The following is a 19771-nucleotide window of genomic DNA, read 5'->3' on the forward strand; positions in this document are numbered from 1 at the left end:
ACAAAACCATTGAATAGCAAGTCTTGATCTTTCAGAGTAAGATGTGCCAACAGCCTGCACCTACACAGTGACTCTCAGCCACACAGCATGGGTTTGAAACCAGTGTACAGAATACTTAAGGAATCGCCCAGATACAAGCAAAAAGCATCTTGGGTGAAAAACGATTGACTGCTTACATGCTTTTTTCAGGAGACAAAGTAAAGATTGTGCTTGGCCATTAAAACCGCAGAGGAAATACAATTAGGACAAAACAGGACACACAGGATTAAATGCACATATCTTAAGAAAGTTGCTATGGCTTATTGACTGAGCACAGCTGGTCAAGTTTTTGGTTCCCCATCTCATTCCAAAGACAGCACCAAGCATCACACAGGGGAAAATGTTAACTCAAAGCAAAGAATGCCATATACAATAAAATCTATGCCAGAATATGGAATGTCCCAAGAAGCCAGCAATATGTCTCTTGCTGGAAACGTAACATGATATTCTTTGATGTTCTGTATGAGACAGATGTGATTCTTTACTTTTGGTAGGAATAAATATTTTCAATTTCAGGATGGTATTAACAAATCCCATACCATTTTTGGTGGGGTCATACTCCACACAGCCAGCTGCCATCTTCTCTGTCTGGGCACAGCATCGCCACTTGCCATCTATCCAAAAGTCTGGATGACACTTTGAAAGCAAACTGTTGTTGTTTTTGGTTTCTGCAAGACATTAAGGGAATAAAAAGCAGGGGGAAAATGAATTTATTTGCACTCGCATCAGTTCTGAAAGACATCTAATACTGATTGGGAATAATCTGCACTTTAAAGAAGCTGCTTATTATTTTCAAATCAAACTTTGGTGAATATTATCAGCCTCGTCTGTTAATGTTTTCCTTTCTCTCAAAAGGAGTGAATGCCACCACTGATGTGGAGCAATAGCCTTCCTGCTGGTGATGGAACCCATACCTCTCTACTGCAGGAGAACAGAATCCTACCCAAGTGACTCTCTCTTTAAACTGATAAACACCAAAACCACAGAAGGAAGGTCTCAAAAAGAGAAATAAAACCCGACAGGTCATATACTGATGATTCCCATGAAAGACTACAGCTCTACAGTATGTATATATGTAGGACCCAGATGATGCTTTGTCTTGGTATTCAGCAAGAGCTGTACATACTGGCATTCACCAGCACTAAACATTCTTTGCACATGTAAAGACCAGTCTTGAATATTTGTGTAAGTGATTAAAGGTTCTTTTTGAAGCTAAGCCTCTCTATCTCTAATAATAATTTTCCTAAAAAGAACAAAAAATTTCTGCTGGCCTGTTTTAAGAGACTATTCGAATTATCCAAGTAAGTGGACAGTCTCCAGACATTGAACAACAAGAGATGATAAAGTAGAAGCTTGGAGCAGGTGCTCTCCAGAAGGGAAACAACTGGTTGCAAGAGTAAGTGCATTAACTTAATATTATATCAGGCACATTTTTTTCAGAGAGAACAATACAGCAGCTTGTGTTACACAGCAGGAAAAAGCTATGACGGAGGCCTGGTGCAATTTTCATGTAACTGAGTAACACCTTCCTTATGTTGAGTATTATGCTTCATTTCTGCCTGCAGTGGTTAGTTATTGTGCCTCTGCTTCAGAATCATTGCAGTGAACTACAGCACCATTCAGGAGGTGAACAGGAAATAAAAGCTACCCACAAAATTGTTTTTAATATTCATGATTCTCCAAGAAGGTTTTGATCTAAACAAAAAAAAAAAAAAACAACCATTAATAAGAGCTGCAAAATCTCCCACCCAGAAAAGATTCCTTTCTACAAAAAAAATAGCCATCTACAAATCCTCATCTCTCCCTGAATAAGAAACCTCAAATTACAGTAACATATTAACAGTTTATCCTAGAAAGAGGCAAATAAGGCATTCTGTGTCCAAATTTTCCACCGCTGTTGAAAACACATGCACCCAATTTATAAACAATTTGATTTTATAACCTCATTTCCCATTACCAGTTTGCATGTTTAGATATGAGACATGACTCCTCTTGCACATTTTCTCTGGATTATAGCTTGTAGAGAAAACTGGTCTGGGATAAGTAACTTCAACAATTAGGTGGGCACAGGGGTTTTATTACCTTCCTTCAGTGTGAAGACCCATCTGTGCCGGCTCTCACGATCGGGTGCAAACACATAGAGGATGTAGTTATCGTGGATGATCTGGAGAGGGGAGTAAAGAAGGGAGAAAACCATTAGAGACAATTCTAGATACGCCGGGCATGATGGAGTCACTGAAGGAACAAGGCAGCAGCCCCCATACCAACAATGTACACACAAAATGATGATGTGGGCAAGCGGAGTTAGCAGAGCCTGTTCAGAGCATCTCTCAACCTCATTGACTTCTGAATATTTAAAACAGAGCAGAAACCCCAATCAAGAAAGAATTCTAGACAAGCAATGTTTTAGCTCAATTTTATACCGTTAAGAAACGCCAGTGAAATCAACACAGATGTAGCAATTTCAATGTGCAGAGAGTTCAACCTGACTTACTCACTGACTGCAGTGATTTTGCTAATGTATATCTGGGGAAATGGCATCTGTTTCTTAGCAATTTCTTATAAGATCCCTTCACTTAAGATCTACAAGCCAAATTTAGCTTTTCTATGTCAATATAAAACCTGAGCAACTCCCTGGAGATTATTTGGATTACTATTGTTCTTCAAAGTTTTTAATAGCTTTTTCTATGATAATAGAGGGGAAATAAGAAACTGGAGCAGATGAACATGGAGCACTCAAGATCCCATTTTCATCATCTTGGCCTTAATGATGATCAAGTGAAGAGAAATAGGGAATATTTGTGAAGTTTCAGACCAGGGAGTAAAATCATCACAAGAACGAAAATGACTCAGAAACGGAACCAGATGACTACATTTGGGCCTAAAATTTTATGTAATGCTTAATCTAGGTTTCTCTTTCAATATTTAACTCAACAATTGAATTCCAAATGGGACCTGGTCTCTTTGATGCACAGGTGCTTTGAAAAACTTTGACCACTTTATTTAAACAGAGGTTTCTACAAAAAAAAAACAGCTGTTTTTTAAAGTTTTTCCCAGAGGTGTAGGTGAGGCAATGTTGATTATTGTTTAAAGAACAGGAAACATTTGCTATCTCTTGGCCTGAAGCCCTTGCAGGCACACACAGACAGCTGTGTGACTCAGTTGCTTTGCATGCTATGGAGAGATAAATTAGAACCTCTTTTGCAAAAAACAGAAATAGGGGTGGAATAGCTCCCACTCATTTAAAGCCACCCCTTTTGATATTATTGTTATGTCTATATACTGTTTTGACAATCTAAGGCACATTTTGAAAGACGCAGTAGAGCGGATCTCCAAAAGACGTAGCCATGAGCATGCACAACCGCACAAAATCACTCATTTCATGCCGCTCTGCGAGGGGCTGACTTGCCAGAGGGAATTTGTGTTGCAATAACTGAGCAAATATTCTGTAGTATTTATACTATAAATGTATCCCATATTTATGTTATAAATGTATCCCGTATGTATTAATAATTAACGCTAGACATGGTTTTCCTCATACTAGAGCTAGCACTGTCCGCTTCTTGGTCGTTGAACCATTTCGTCACTAAAAGCCATCTCTGTAAGAACAGTCTGGAACAGCCTCCCTGGCACACCACAGCCACCAGTTTCTGATGCAAAGGCTACTGGATGTATTTAGTTTCAGCACCGAATAGGTAAATTGTCCAAAACCCTGGATAGATTACCCATGTGAAAGATGAGCTTTCTCTGAACATAAGTTAATGGGATAGATTAATATTGCGTTGAACATGGGACAGGATTAGATGATCCTTTCCGATTTAAAACCAATGAGTATAAGAGTTGTATTATAATAACAGTCTCTGATTCTCCAGTTCAATTCAAACCTCAATCTGCTTTTTATTCCTTTATTGTCATTCACCCTGGTGTTGGGTTCATTGCCGACTGCACTATAAGGGACAATTTTATCGAAATACAAAATGAAGTGATATCTCTATCAGTATGTTCAGAGGCCAGACTCACCTGGAAAGGATATTTATATTGACAGGGAATAATGATGTCACTTTTCACAATTTCCACACATTTAATCCTGGAAAGTTCCACAGAACCCTTCAAAGTCCTTTTTTTCTAAAAGACAGATAAAAGCATTTGGTTAGTGCTAATTATTGTGGATTAAGAGAATAATTAGACAAAACTGTCAAGTCCATAGGAGATTTAGATTTAATGGAGCAGAAGCAAAGTAACAGATTATGTTAGACATTTAAAAGTATAAAGAACCATTCCCATATGCGGCACTTCTATATGGATTGCACATACACAGATTTTGGCTCAGCACATGGATTCTTAGAGAACCAGTCAAAACTTTTGGCTGAACTTCAGGTTTTATTTTTTACTTCCAACAAAATGAAACACCTTTTTAATGAAAAAGAACTATTTTCATGAAGCATTCGGTTTACTAACAGTCCTCTTCCATGCCGAAATCTATAAACCAATGTTTATTTAATTTAAAAAAATATTCGCGTACTGAGAATTTCAAAACTAAGCATTTTATCTAAAATGTAACATTTTTACTGCATCTGTTTTCCAAGAAACAAAAACACTTCTGTTTTTGTTCTGTCTGGGTTTTTAGCTAAGCAAAAACAACAGGAAATTTTGAAGTAAATAACATTCTCAAAAAACTGTTTTTCTGGCAGCCTGTGCTGGGTTATCATTCATCCTATACCAGATAGCTGGGTAACAGTATGGGCAACTAAGAAAGGGTAAGAACAGATACCCAGGTATCCCAACTACCTCGGTGTACCCCATATCCTATGAACCTCCCTGGTTTTGCAGGACCAGGCAAAGCAGGAGCTGAGTGAACCCCGGGAGCTGCTGCTTGCAGCTTCTGAAGGATTCACAACGAGCGCATTCGCCCTTTGGAGGCAAACGGGTTTCCTGTTTTGATTTGTTTTCAGTACGGATTAAACAGTAGTTGTCTCCCAGCTCAGCTTTGCAACACTGTGACGGAAATTGGTGAGATTTACAAAACCCCAAAACATAGCAAAAGCTGTGTTTTTCAAACATGGGCGACTGTCAACAGGAGAGAGCATGAACTTCAACAACTGCGTTGTACCTGTCCCAGGTTGCCATTCGGAGACACAGCGAGACTCCGACAACCTCCTCATCCTCCCTCAGACCCCCAACCCAATGCTTCGTGTTCCTCGCCCCCCAGCTCCCTCCTGTCCCTCGCTCCCCACGTCACCATGACCTTGTGGCTCTGCCGTACTGGCAGCAGCCATCCCCAATGCTATGCTGACCCTCACTCTGCTCTGTTGGTACCTTCCGTCAGTAAATTTAGCCTAAAACAGGGAAGCAGGTGATGCTACTGGAGACAGGGTGAGGTTTCTACTTTCTAACAGCCTCGAAACAGAGAGGTCCCAAGGCTCCTCAAGCCTTATTCTTGCACAACTGTCTATTTTGCTGTTGTATACAGACTTGAGAAAAGACAGGGAAATTATTACGGTATGGTTTCATATTACTCTTGCTGGACTTCGCTGGTGAATTTGGGTTTTGTATTTGTATTTGCTTGCAGTTTAACCAGTGCCTCTGGATTTATTGCCAGGACAGCATCTGCCTACATAGCTCTGGGAGGTGGAGTGGGATTTTTTTATATCAATGAACTCAAGGCCATAAAGCATCCCTACATGTAAATACCAATTGACTATCAAGAGTATTGCCAAGCCTTGGAAGGCCTCACTGCATGCCATTTTTACCATGTATTTTCTTTCATTCCTGTCTATTCACTTATTTCTTTCAGACTTGGCTTCTTCTGTCTCCAAAACCTCCTCTATCATTTGTTCTGCCTCTGGGACTTCTACCCCTTCCATGAGACACAAGCCATTTATTTCCTATAAAAACCTTCAATTTTACTAGTATCCAACCCTCCTTCGTCTTATTCCTTTGAAGAGCTTAACCACATGCTCTCCTCCTCTGGGGCTTTAGGAAGCGATGCTGTGCCTGTCACATACTCTGCTCTTTCACTGAAGACTGGATTTTGGTGATATTTTTCCAGACTCTGATGAGAGTCAGGGTGCAGCTTTCTCAAGGAGCTTTGTGCAGTCATCCTGCAGCTCTCATCACCTACTGTGCTCTTTTTAATCATGTAATCCCAGCAACGGAAGCGTTTTATAATCTCATGTTTTGGTGCAAAGTCAGGGTGCCTCCAACAGCCAGTGCGTTACCTGGCAGATCGTCATCAGATGGGACTTTGCTGATAAAGAGCAATTACAGTCCCATAGCAGCACAAACAACTGGAATTACTGCTCACAAACCAGGCATTACCCAGAAACTGGGCTGGAAGCTAAACATATCTCTGCTTTTGTGATGCCTGACTGCACTTGAATCCAACAAAAGCAAACGGGCCATTTGGAAGGGATTGGAGAGGAAAAGGCTCTTAAAAGTGGTCTCCAAAAACCTCAGAAGCTTGTTCCTAAAAGGGCTAGACAAAACATGCTGACAGATCTCTATTTGTTGTTTTCAGTCTGCCTGGAGTATAATTATATAGATGTTTTAGCTGGTCAGTCAGAAAAAAACATCAGTGGTCTTACTGTATAATGTGTGGGGAAAGATAACCAAGGCATGCTGCTGTCCCACGAGAAGTCCACTGTGCTGCACGTCAGTCTGTCCTGTTTTATTTCTTTGGTCCTTTATTTGCAATATGGCAATTCCAGGAAGGAGGGCTAACAGGTCAAAACAGAGCCAGGTGCATCACAAGCCAAATGCATTGCGGTCTTCATCTTTGCTATTTCACCTCCTCTTGCCACACAGCTCCAGCAGCTCTTTCACTGATTAATCCTTTATTTTGTGTCTACTGCATAAACTAGATGACCACAATGGTCCCTATTTGCCTTAGATACTAGGACAAATGACAATGGGACAATTGACATAGCCCCGCTCTGCAACACAAGAAGGCATCTCACTATACTTGCTTGGGGAATGAGCCACCTGCCATTTGTCACATGCTAAGACTACACAATCACCAACACCACCACTCGCCCACACCACGGCAGCTTGGCCACGCAACCAAATGAGTCACTTTTTAGCATCTGAGGCTCTGGGGTAGGGGAAGGAGTGGGGACGTGGAGCCCATGGTGGAGGTTCAGCAAGCCATCAGTGGCTGCTGGAGGTGCCCCAGATCTGTGCCATGAGCACACTTCCTGACCACGGCTCTGCAACCCCTGACTTCACTAATATCTAAGATCTTGTAAGATATAGAGCTGTGCAGTCGGAGGAATTTGCTGCTTTCTAGCTAACACTTTGCTGTTGCTATTTGTGAAGCCCATTCATCAAATGTGCTACACCAAGCATTTGGGTTGAAGGTCTCTTGGTGGATGCTTAAAGGTTTTTTGCTGAACCACGCTGTGTTTACCAAAGAAGTAGCCCTCAATGCTGGAAGCAGAGGGAAGAAGGGAAGGCCAGATGCTGCGGAGAGGCAAGGCAGGGGTGGGCACAGCCTTATCTCCAGGAGCATGGGAGGAGAGAGCAGGCAGTCTTTTCTGGCAGGCAGAAAGGCAGCATGCCGCGTTTCATAAAGCCAGCTTGGCTCAAAAGTTATGTAAGAACTTGTATCTTATTTCTGTTGTGCTGGTGAGTGGAAAACTGAGCAATTAAGGTTCATGTGGCCCCAAACTCTTTAGCAGCAGTCGCTACCAAGGGCTCTCCATGCTGCAGCTGGGCTTTGCTCGCCCTGTGTCACTGTCACATGTTTGCGTTCACCTCTTTATCTCCCTGGATGCAGAGTTTGTAGAATTGTGTTGAATGACAAAATCAACTGCAATCAGTGCCTGAGATGCCTCCATTCATCTGAGCAGTAGAGATGGAGAAGAACACCCAGGTGCGCATACCTACTATTGGCACAAGTGGTTTGACAAGAAAATCAATGTCACCATTAAGAAATAGAAGAAAAAAAGATTCTTGGCTTTCGAATGAACTTTCTAATATGATGGAAGTAAGTATTTTATGTTGCAGAGAAGTATATGGAACAACTGCTGAATACTATATTAGTTTATTCAAAACTATTCTTGACTCTAGAAATGACTTGGAGAAGGAGTGGATTGCAGTAAAGATTCAATGAAAGAAGGGAAGCTAAATTAAATTGACTAAGTGCCATCACTTTTTCATTAAAAAGTATAAGCTTTAAGGACAAAAAATTGACCAGAAAATATAAGAAAATATAAAGCAACAGGAAGGCATTTCAACAGTATCAGTTACAATGCTGATTGCAATGTAAAGAAAAGCAGCTACTGGAAGCAAAAATGGCCACAGTAGAAAAGGCTAATAACAGGCAACTATTAGAAAATCCCATACTTATTGTAGTATATTCATATTAAGACTATTCCTTCCTTAATGGTATAAAAGAAAACATGGGTTGCAGACTTGGCCCAATCGTTAACGTTTTCCGACAAAAGAAAGATTTGAAGTTTGTAATTTAAAGAAAATGGAAGTATCTGATGTTTGCTGGGAAGACACTGCTCAGAAGTAATTTTCAATAATTCTTGAAACATTAAAGGTCAATAAATACCTAGGAAAAGATCTAGCGGGAGCAGAACCAAGTGTGCACAGAAAGTGCAAGAAGAAAATTATTGTAATCAGCTTCTGGAAGATAAAATGAGTTATTCCAGAAAAAAGAGAGCTATTTTTATTATTATCAGACTCTACCACACATTTGTAGAGTTAAAAAGGCCACAGACACCAGACACAGAACAACCCGCATTTTACTTAAAGCAATCTTGTCTAGACAGTCTCACCACCTTGAATCACGCCGCAGAAACCGTGAGCGGGAACTGCAATAGATGGGAACTTCGTAAATATCCAGAAAAGCACCTGATATGACACATTGGAACAGGTTGCCCAAAGATGTGAAATCTCTGGCTTTCAAGCAGTGGCCAGTCAAACCACAGTGATGTGTTTCGGTGTTGGTGATAGTCCTGCTGCGAGTGCTGACCTAACGCTGGCGACTGTCCGGCCCTGAGCACCAAGGCTGACTAAATGCATTTAAAAAGTGTCTTCCAGCCAGTGTATCTATGATCCTGTGATTTCACAGTAGATATAAAGCTTATTGTGGCAAACAATATGAGCTTAATCATCCCTCAACTCCAATAATATCAACTGGATTATTAAAAAAACCCATGTTGAATTTACAGACATGTACTAAAGGACTCATTTCACATTAGGCACAGGTTTGTACCTTGTATCCATTGGTTGTATTGATTTTCTTACATAAAAATTGTAAGAGGTGTGATGTACATAGATGTCAAGCCTGACTTCTTTGTGGGCGATGTGTCTTACTAATAAATTAGAGATATGCATCACAAGACAGATGGTATTGCAGATTCTGGCAAGCAAACAGGACTTGTTAATAAATATATGACAAGTTACGAAGAATGACACATCTATTCAGATATGTATTTATTTGGAAGGCAGTCTTTAAAACCATAGTTAATTCACTTTAGATGAAGATTATAGTTTCATGACTGCTAATGTATTCAAAATACACAAAGCAAATATTATATTAAACAACAAGAAATAGTATGAATGGTCACTCTAATTAACAGGAACACCAAAACAGAGATCTTCACAAGCGAAGTCTTGGTCTGTTTATATTAGAGTCTTGGGGAAAAAAAACCCAAGTCTTTGCAGGGCAAGATGCACAAGTTGGATTCTATGTAGAATAATCAAAGTAAAATGGATTGATGGACCGAGGAACAAAGTGCTGCTTTTATTACTGTGGGTAGCTGGACTGCTGCAAGTAACCCAACAGGTAGACAATCACAGAATCACAGAATGTTGTGGTTTGGAAGGGATGTTGAAGGATCATCCAGTCCAATAACCCCCCTGGAGCAGGAACAGCTGAAGAATCTTTAGGGTGCTGATAAAAGGCTATTAAAGGCTATTCACCCAAGTTTAATCCTTTATTCTCCTGGAACAAGAGACTGTAAACAAATTTCAAGACACGCTAAAATGCCATCTTTATATCTCAATATCAAAGATCTGAATGAAGGAGCTCAGGACAAGGCTGATTCATGCTATGTGACCTCTTGAGCATCCAAGCAGTGTGGGAAGGATAGTGCTGATGTAAATGAAAGGTGAAGTTGGTCCTTTTCTGTGTGCTTCTTTCATTGCTGCCTTTAAAAACTGCACCAGTAATAGCCCATGAGTGCCTGAAGATATAAAATCTATAAAATCATTTATGTGACTGAACTTCCCAGGTGTCAGGTACAACTTTCCCAGCCCTGCAATACTTTTCAGAATGCCTGTATAAGGCAAAATGGCTATTTATGAAGAGTGAAAATTGTGGCATAGGGACAAGGAGCAGTTCTCCATAGCTGATCCAGACAGACTCAAGCACTCTCTGCAGGTCTCAGCACCCCAAGATGAGTAGCCCTGATGTGGAGATCATGTAATGGTGACAGTACCGCATTAGCATGGTACTAGCCCAGTGGCCAATCCACTAAGTGTGGCATCGGCCTCAGACATCTGTGCCACTTTGATACTACAGACGGCTTGAAATACAGGGAGAGATGCTGATTTCTGGCTGTCCCCATTCAGGTGGGAATGTGACAAGTGGAAGACCATGAAAGAACACCTCTACTTAGTGTCTGAAATACTAAACTCTCTCTCTTTAGTCTCCTGTCTGCTAACCTGAAGGATTTACCAAAAAACATAAGCTGTTAGGTGAATCACATGCACATAGCTCACCAGTTTAAGCATTTTTGCTAAGTAAGGACCTTTGAAAATCTGTCCTAGGCACCTCTCCAAAGGGATTCATTCATCTGCTTCTTCTGCAGTACTGCAAGTGTACTGGCACGCTGAGAGGATCACATAGTGTCTTCACTGTGAGTTATTCTGGTGAGGATCAAACTCATTGAAATAGTTAAAATGATTACTCCCATGTGCTCCTTTACTCACATGCACAATAGCTACAAAATCAGACCCTGGAAATGAAGAATTTTTGCCTGTGGAATTGATTTGCATGTTATAATAAAGGCACTTCTGATGTATTATAGTAGAGACAGGGGCTGAACTCATGCCCGTTATCAGGGCTTTGCGTGATGTTAAGACAGCCCTGCATTGTGTACTGTGTAATGAATTCCAGAAAACACAGCTTCTTATTGTTGTCAGTTATTGAGGGCTCATTCTACTAATGAGATATGTAAATACCCTTCATTAACATTAATGGCGATTGTGTGCTTGGCCCCTGAGAATAGTGCTTTCTGTCTAGCTATGGCTGCTATGATGAAAATGCTGTTACAGTTATTGCAAAAATTTGCCTTTATGATGTTGGTTGTGTGGACAGCTTTTGATATCATTTACAGAATTACCCTTGTACCGCTTTGACCTGCTTATTTCCTACCTTTGGTTTGCTACAATAAATGCTTAAATATCTTTTTATACTCACAGTGTCAAAATGCAGAGGAAGGGACTGAGTGCCAAACCCTGTTAAATACAGGCAAAACATATAAGCCTGGGCTAAATGCATAAGCGTATGCTTTACTTTAAGCCACCCAACTGAAATCAGTGGGACTTCTCAAACTGCTAAGCAGTTTGCTGGTTGTTTTGCCTGACCTTATGCACAGGTTGGTAAGGGTTTCTTAAAGAAATTAATTGAAAACTTTTAGAGCAAACATCCACAGAGATTTGCCTTGAAAAATATGTGCTTTAAAAGCCTGGACAGCTGCTGGCCCCATCTCTACAGTGCAGTACACACGCCTAGGGATACTCCCCATCACTGCAGCCAGCTGGCAGAGAACAGCTCTCTCCTTTTACCACTTTGCCCTAAACCTCCAGAGCGGGGAGACCACATGCAAACTGCCTACAGGTAGTGGTGACAGCCTGTGCCAACCCCTGCCAGCCCCACAAATTATCTGAAAGAGTCCTTGGGGAGCAGAGCCAGACCTGTGGCAGGGCCTGTGCCAGAAAATGAGCACTACAAATCACTGATTTCAACACCTGTGCACACTCCCTGGTCCTGGTTCTCTCTTAGGGATAGGCATAGCCCGTGTGTTGGGCAGGTACCCTAATTTTCCCTTCACTGGCTGTGAATTCAATTGCTGGAGGTTCATTTTGTTCACAGCATAAAACAAGATGGTGCTTGCGTGGGCTACCCTGGGCTTTCCTCTGCAGCTTGGCATTTTCTGATCCTCTCCGGGTCAGGATGGTCTAATTTGGGGGAAGATTATTGAAGAGGCTGAGGATCCGTTCTGGGAGCCTTTCACAGGACAAACTCTTCTCTCCCCATTTTGCATGAAGTTCTATTCACATAACAACCTGATTCGTGTCAGCAAAAAACCAGCATTTCATGGAAAATCTGCCCTGTAATTACAGACATATCCCCTGTCCACCCAATGTGTAGAAGAGCCTTAAGTTACATGTGTGTTTGCGTGTACATGTCTACACGTATATAGTATGTACACATTTAAAATACATAACATACAACATAAAGTAGATAATATACCAAACCCTCATCTAACCTAATTGACCTTTAGGAAGGCTAGGGGAGAAAATTTCCAAAGACATTCACATAGCCCATGAGATCTGTGCCCCACTGAAAGTTACCACGTCAGATTTTCCAAACTATTTCAGTGTCTAAAGCTGATGAGAGACATCTACTGTGATTCTGCAATTGTATATAGGCAAAGTGCACGTTGAATTCACCTCAAGTCCACCAAGATTCAGAAAGTGCCAAAGAGAACTAGTTATGAAGATTTCTCTGAATACCTACAGAAGAATCACTTAGATGCTTTTGAAAATTTTACCCAGAATAATTAAGTGTAATGGGTATAATAGAACTTAAGCTTTTAAAATAATGGCATTTGAAAGAAAGTTTGGATAGGAAAGAGTCTCAAACCAAATACAGACACACTGCACAGCAATAAATGTTTTTCTATGTAAATATGGCGGTAAGAAAAACACAGACTACAAAATAAAAGCAAGAAAAACTTCCTTTTTTTACACATTTGAGAGAAATAATTTTCAACTAAAAATTATTGTTAACCCTTAAAGCTGATATCCAACCTCAACTGCATTATGATACAAGAGCATATGATATTTTTCTTGTGGGATTCAGTTTTAACTTAATTTTCTGCAACTGAGCAAGATCAGATGGTCTGAACTTGCGAACGCTGGATAGCAAGGCCGCAGCATCCCCAGTTCTGCTCTGAGTACAGCAACACTGTTTAAACACAATGGATTAACAGTGTGTTCGGTGACTGTTGGAAAACAAGCAATATTATTTACAACCGTAATGAGGCTCAGCAAACATCCAGCTAAATAGGAGAGGGAAATAATTCTCACTTCACTGGAACACTTAGCACAATGGGGTTGCGCAAATTGCCTTGTAATTTTCTTCATGTTTAGCAAATCGGGGAAAGGCAAGCTTGGGGAAACAATGCCTAGTCTGAGCACGGATCTCATCATCATATCCCTTCTGAAGTTAACTCCCAAGACAAAGTCTGTTACACATGGCAGCAATGCAAAAGCATTGGTCTGCTGCCCTGAAGAAAAGAATGAGACTGAAGATCTGTGGATGATTTTTCCCACAGATGTGATTAGGGTACACTTCTGATCTTTGCAATACACCACTCCAGGTCACCCCTGCCAGGCACAGGCTCACACAGCTGTTACACACCGGTTATAACAGCCCGTGCTAAAACAAAACTAGATCTTTTCTATAAAAGAGCAAGGTAGTCTTATTTCTCCATGCACACCAACTGCCATCTGCCCAGAAGCTCTACATGACACCTCCGACCACTTAGCAATTTTCAGTGAACGGTGCTGTAGTAAGGACTAGAAATGCTAAATTAATAAAACTTAACAAAGATCATCCTTCCCTCCATTACCATCCTTCCTTTCCTTTAATGAAGTTCATCCTCCCCTCTGCTACTCTATTATGAGAGAGAAAATGGCTGACATACCCCATGGCGATGTTCATAGTAAGCCAGCTTGGATTGGGTTAAGACAAAGTAGCGCACTTTGAAGTTGGAAGGTGAAGTTCTTCTCTTCTGCTGGGATTTTTTGATCAGCAGTTCCTCCAGGAGCACACAGTTATTCATGGCTGAGCCAAAATTGGTCCTTTCCAAAGACACGGGATACCTGTCCTACGCGCTGGGTGCCCGTCCAAGAAAGAGACAAGAAGGAAGACAGTTAATTTGAAAAAAATAAAAAAAAAGGTGTTCAAAAGGCAGCGTAGGTGCTTCGAGCTTTATCTTCCCATCTACAGCAAAGCTTCCTTTCTGTCAAAGCATAACCACATCCTCTCTGAAGTCATAAAATGAACAGCACATGTTGCAATACATGCTAAGGTAAATGTTGTGGAAAAAATAACACTTGAGGGACATTCAGTAGATGTGAGTCAATGATTAAGGATTAATTAAAAAGGGGTGTGGCATGATTAAGCATCTGTCTCCCGCTCACCCATTCAGTAAATAGAGTTATAAATGCATGCACTTAATGTGGATGTATAGTATGTCTTAGAAGTAGGTCATGCATCCATATTTATTTTTTCAAAGGAATGATGTCTTTTAACAGTTGACTATGTGTCTCAGAGATTTCATACTACTTATTTTGAGGAAGTTTCCCATGTAACATGAAAGTTCTTACAATGTAAGCAAAGAAAATGATATCCAGGATATATCTGTATAAGGAATTATAAATATTTGTAGTTGTTAGATATATGAACTGAAAGCAAATGGTTACAATAACTGATAACTAATTAATTATCATTGATTACTATTTACTGATTACTGATTTCTTCAGGTGCAGCCTAATTAGTCTGTGGCTGGATGTTCCAGGCACAACATGCCCTGTGGATGCAACCAAGACCAGAGTAATCAGGAGTGAAATGAGCACAAACATCAAGCCAAGCACAACTGGTTTCCTCTGGACTTCAGTGCAGCATTTGGGGCAGTCACCACGAGGCTAAATATAGAATTACAAAATAATTGATATGTACCAAAGACACCGATATTTTAGAATGAATACAATGCATTTTCCTCACCTTTTCCAATTTTTATATTTTGTGTATTTTTTTCCTAGGGAAATAATTGCTTTACTGATGCTATTGAGGACTGGAGCGATGGAGTCTGGTGAAAAGTGAGGAAACCACAAGATAAGTGTTGGATTAATCAGGTGTTTCTGAAAATTCTTCCAGTGTAAATAATTCACCGGTGCTGACTTTTGGCTTTAATGTAGCATTAGGGTATAAGGAGGTAGCACCCTATTGCTGATCTATTTTTAGAGCTGTTTGCAACCTCCAAAGAAGATACTTCATTATTTTTATTTTTTAAATTCAGTTCACGAGGAAAAAGAATCTGAACAAAGAGCAGAATTGCGAAGTGTTTAAATGAAGACTTGGATTGTATAGGGCCATTCTTAGACTTGGGAACCATATTTCTCAGTAAAATGTATTGGTTATCCCTCCCCAAAAGAGACGGCCATCCCTTCCTTGCTGTTTTAGGTTAAATGGTTTAGGCAGCGTCTTCCAGGGATCATCAAACATTCCTTACCAATTTTGTTCAATTCCAACTGAGTAGCTGCGTTTGCATTAAAAATATAATTGAAAGTTAGCATTTGACATACAGATCCATAAAATAATTCATTAAAGGCAATGCAGTATCACCAAACAGAAACATGGAGAAACAAAAGCTGTTGTGCAATTGATCGCTACCTATATTTATCTATATATTCATATCTGTGTGATGGTCTTGCCAAAGAAGAGATGCAGCATATATTGAAACATTCCTTGTGCGCAAGTCTAGCAAGGCTATGATGTTTCGTTTCTTAGCAGAGTGACTGAGTTTCAAGGAACTCTTGTGGTTGAACAAGAAAGATGACACAAGTCTCTGATCTCCCAAAAAAATCATCACTGCTGCCAAAGGGGATTTCATATCTGTTTGTAGATTAGGATCAATACTCAGGCCAAATTTCCCAATTCTTCTACAAAACAGTTTGCCTCGTGCAATGCACATATATAAAAAATTCGGTGTCTGCCGTGACTTTTCTAAAATTGCACTCTGTGTAAACAGCGGCTCTTCATATACTTCCAGACCTTGTTTGAGTGCTTGCACGTCTAAAATATAGGACCACTTCTGCATGCACATAACTTTCCTCATGCTTGAGAATTCACTGGTTTCAATTATGCTCAGAGATCCTTTCTTGTAGTTAATAAACCAAAACATGGACAGTAGAGTGCCCTGACAAACTGTGTAGACTTTACTCTGCTCGCAATGGTGAATCCTCCCAAAAGGCAGTTGGTCTTAATAGTATTTTGCTTGATTTGTGTCAGTACAGATGAATTTATAACCACAGCTTGTAATGTCATTGCATTTTTAGCTATGAACACTTACTTAGGACTACATTATTCTTTCTAGTATCTTCTTTGCACTAACTGTAGTGTGTTAAGGAGTTTCCAAAAAGTCTTTGTAGCTTGGGCCAAGGGGGGCTGCAGTCTATTGGCAGAGATGTATGTGTTGTCTTCTCAGAAAAGTGAATATAAATAGAAATGCAAGGGTGTGACATTGCAACTCTGCAGAAAAAGCCGGGCATGAGGACAGCAAAGAGATGAGATGCCAACACGTAGACCTCTGAGGGGAGCAATGCTGCTGGAGATGAGAGGATGTGGGGAGAGAAGAGATTCAGCAAGGGGGGCAAGTAGTGGCGGATAGCTAAGAAGTTCTTTGAATGTAGTAGCTGGCAGCTTGATTTCTCCATGAGATAAGAGATGAGTTAGTAGAGGGGCACGAAGAGGGAAGCGATTTGATCAAATGTTCAGATAGGGGGCTTGGCAACTGCTCTTACTATGGTGTAAACATGGTGTGATGCAATGGTGTGATGTGCTGTAGGAGGTCTGACGGGAAGATGCTGTGAGGGTCAAGCAAGAGAAACAAGGAGCAAATGAGATTTGGCTCCGCACGTGGGAGAACTGGACAGGTGAGCTACTGTGGAAGAGAAGGTACAGATTTGATATAACACACGTAGAAGGAAAGGCACACATAGCTGTAAGAAAATAATCACAGATTTTGACCTAAGTAACAGCGAATCTGGTAGTTACATCAGAACTAGCAGGATTTAGCAGGCAAGATCAGCCACTCTGAGTTTTCCATGGTGAGTGCAAGCTGATGATGGGTCAGCTAAGATATTAGACACGAAAAAAAGAGAAGAATTACTGTAAAGAAGGAAACAAGTCAGCAGAGCCAGATTCGGGTGTCACTGACATAGACAAGAAGCTGATTTCAACGAGAGCTGCTATTTCTATTTTGCAATACCTTTATCAACTGATTAACTCTTCACTGTTGGACTGGGGAGGAAGGTAGGGACTGATGTATTTTTGTATCCACTCGTGCCACAGATCTAGCCCTTAGTGTTGCTTGTTCACTTTAATTCCAAACGCTATGTGTAGCCAACATGCAAATATTTGAGTGTAGCAAGCCAAAAGCAGAACGTGAATGCTCTCTAAGTCTAATGAATATATAACCAGGTTGACACATACATACAAAAAACTATGGTCTAAGAATTAATATCTAATTATACATCTATGAGAGAGCAACCTGCTTATGTGTATTTGAATTTTATTTACTTTCAAAGATCTTGATGTTTTGTCCAATTTTTAAACCAAATTCTTCATTGCTTTCAAGACATTAACTGTAGACGTAAATCATATGTCGTCATCCACCTGGATAACGAACATATTATAACCCTTTTAAACAAAGCCTCAGTCATTTAAGGGCTTCAGAACCCTTCTGCATTAGAGTATGTGGTTAGGTAGAAAAATCCCACTTGTCTAGGACCACATTGGCACCAGAGCTGGAAGATGTGAGGACAAGTGCTAGAGCTCTGAATACATCCTGCATGGCCTTCCTGAAAGGGCTCATTGGGTGAGCTGGAACATCCCACTAACACGGGTACCTTACTTCTGGAAGCTGACCCTGTGTGATGTGCAGTGATGCACTGAACATACGAGCGCGCTCCTTTTGTTCAAGGCTTTTGGCACCGCTATGTATTGTACAGTACATAAATTCTGTATAGGATATAAGGAAATTAAATATAACTGTCCAAAGTATCTGAAAGCCACTGTAAGTCTGTCCCTTAAGATGAGGAAACAAAGCCTGATGAATTTTTTAAGTATCCTACATCTTCTCTTTTTAGGTGCCTTTTTAAAGCTTGCTACCATCCTTTGACACTTTTCCATCCAAATGCAGGAAAAAAAGGAAATATTTTCCATTTTTCTGATGTAAGTTTGAGCTGCTGTGTGCACTAAATACTCCTCTGTGTGCACTGAATACTCCTCTGTGCTGGGCAAGTTGAGGTTACAAGTAAAGTTGTTCTTACCAACTGTGGCTTCAGTGGGCTCTTTTTTTTCTTTAATCACCTTTGTCCTTCCCTTGCTACCTCCCGCAAACTGCTCTATTTCTGCTCTGAACAATGTTATTTTAGGGATTGGATTTTTTCTTAGGGGATTTACCCAGATTATGCAGTTCACACTTTTATTACTGCATACAGTGGAAATCTCCCCACCCGCACATCCTGCTCTGATACCAATGCTTATGTCCTGAAGGCGGCAGAGAAATTTATAAAGTTAAATATAGATAGTTTTTCTTTTTGTAAAAAACAGACCGGAAGACTGCACCTATATCTTCATTCTCACAAAACAACCTGCATACTTCTATCATGGGTAATATTTGTGCCATGTTTACTGTCTGGGTGCTAGGTCTTTGTTTTCACCAGCTGTTCAATATGATGATTATCACTGGACTTCCAAGCTTCCAGAAACCAACCCATTTTGCTACTTAGCTTTTTCAGAGTGTGAGAATCTCTCTTTAGGTTATTCAGCTGTCTTGTCTCTTTGGCAGTTCATTATCACCCCAATAAACATGTCCCCAGTAGAACCGAAGAACAAGACAGAAAGCTGCAGAAAAAGGGAAGAATTAGCTTGGTCTTTATGAGCCAGATGCATCCAGCTTCCCTCTCGGTCTTACAACTGCACCTTTGAATCTTGCTCACACTGCTCCCAGTGAGTTGCTCTTGTAGAACCAGAGCAAGATTCTCCTGTGAGCTGTTCGGGAGCCTTGGGAAAGTGGATGCCTTGTTCTGAGCATCTGCTGGGAGGATGGAGTGAATTATCCATGATTTGAATGCCTAAAGCGAGTTACTCCCAGACTTACTGATGTTGGCAGTAACACAGAGAACATGTTTTACGCTGGTGAACTTGCACAGGGTTAGGATGAACTTGCACAGGGTTAGGGCAGACTCTTCTGTGATGAAGGTACCAATAATCCTTTGCTCAGCTGTTCTCTCTCAGGCAAAAATGCAGAAAGGAAAAGCTCGTTTCATTGGGTCATTCCCAAACGGGGAATTTGCTCCAGCTCTTTTTATTAGTGCCTGCCTATTGTGGTTCCTGTCTGTTACTGTTTCCTTCTGAAGGCCAAGGCGTGACTTACACTGCTGCCAACACTGCAGTGCTGAAATCCCACAGTTTATTCTGGCAACATGACATGTTTGCAGCTACCCAGGTTGCTGATGGCTGGATAGGCATTACTTCATGTCAGACAGACACACTTTTTGAGGTACGTTCATTTACAAGTTAGAATAGGCAGTCACCACAGGTGTGAGACCAAGTAAAGACCTGGCATTTATGTCTGGCTTAAAAATCAGGTAGGGGGGTTGCTTCCAGAAACAACATTCTGACTATGAGCACAGGAAA

At 40.7% G+C, this 19771-nt stretch overlaps 1 protein-coding gene across 2 annotated transcripts in view; it reads right to left on the reverse strand.

The window, feature by feature from the left end:
* The window catches only part of ITK (IL2 inducible T cell kinase), a 28097-nt gene extending 13853 nt beyond the window's left edge, over positions 1-14244 (reverse strand). For both annotated transcript variants that reach the window (XM_065849018.2, XM_065849017.2), the window contains exons 1-4: positions 13989-14244; positions 4060-4164; positions 2122-2203; positions 579-707 (exon numbers count right to left, since the gene is read on the reverse strand). In XM_065849018.2, the coding sequence (XP_065705090.1) occupies positions 579-707; positions 2122-2203; positions 4060-4164; positions 13989-14126 (454 nt within the window). In that variant the 5' untranslated portion in view covers positions 14127-14244. The remainder of the gene's footprint in view (positions 1-578; positions 708-2121; positions 2204-4059; positions 4165-13988) is intronic.
* Positions 14245-19771: the final 5527 nt, after the last annotated feature.

The sequence above is a fragment of the Patagioenas fasciata genome, chromosome 14 (genome assembly GCF_037038585.1).
Source record: "Patagioenas fasciata isolate bPatFas1 chromosome 14, bPatFas1.hap1, whole genome shotgun sequence".
NCBI classification, from domain to species: Eukaryota; Metazoa; Chordata; class Aves; order Columbiformes; family Columbidae; genus Patagioenas; species Patagioenas fasciata.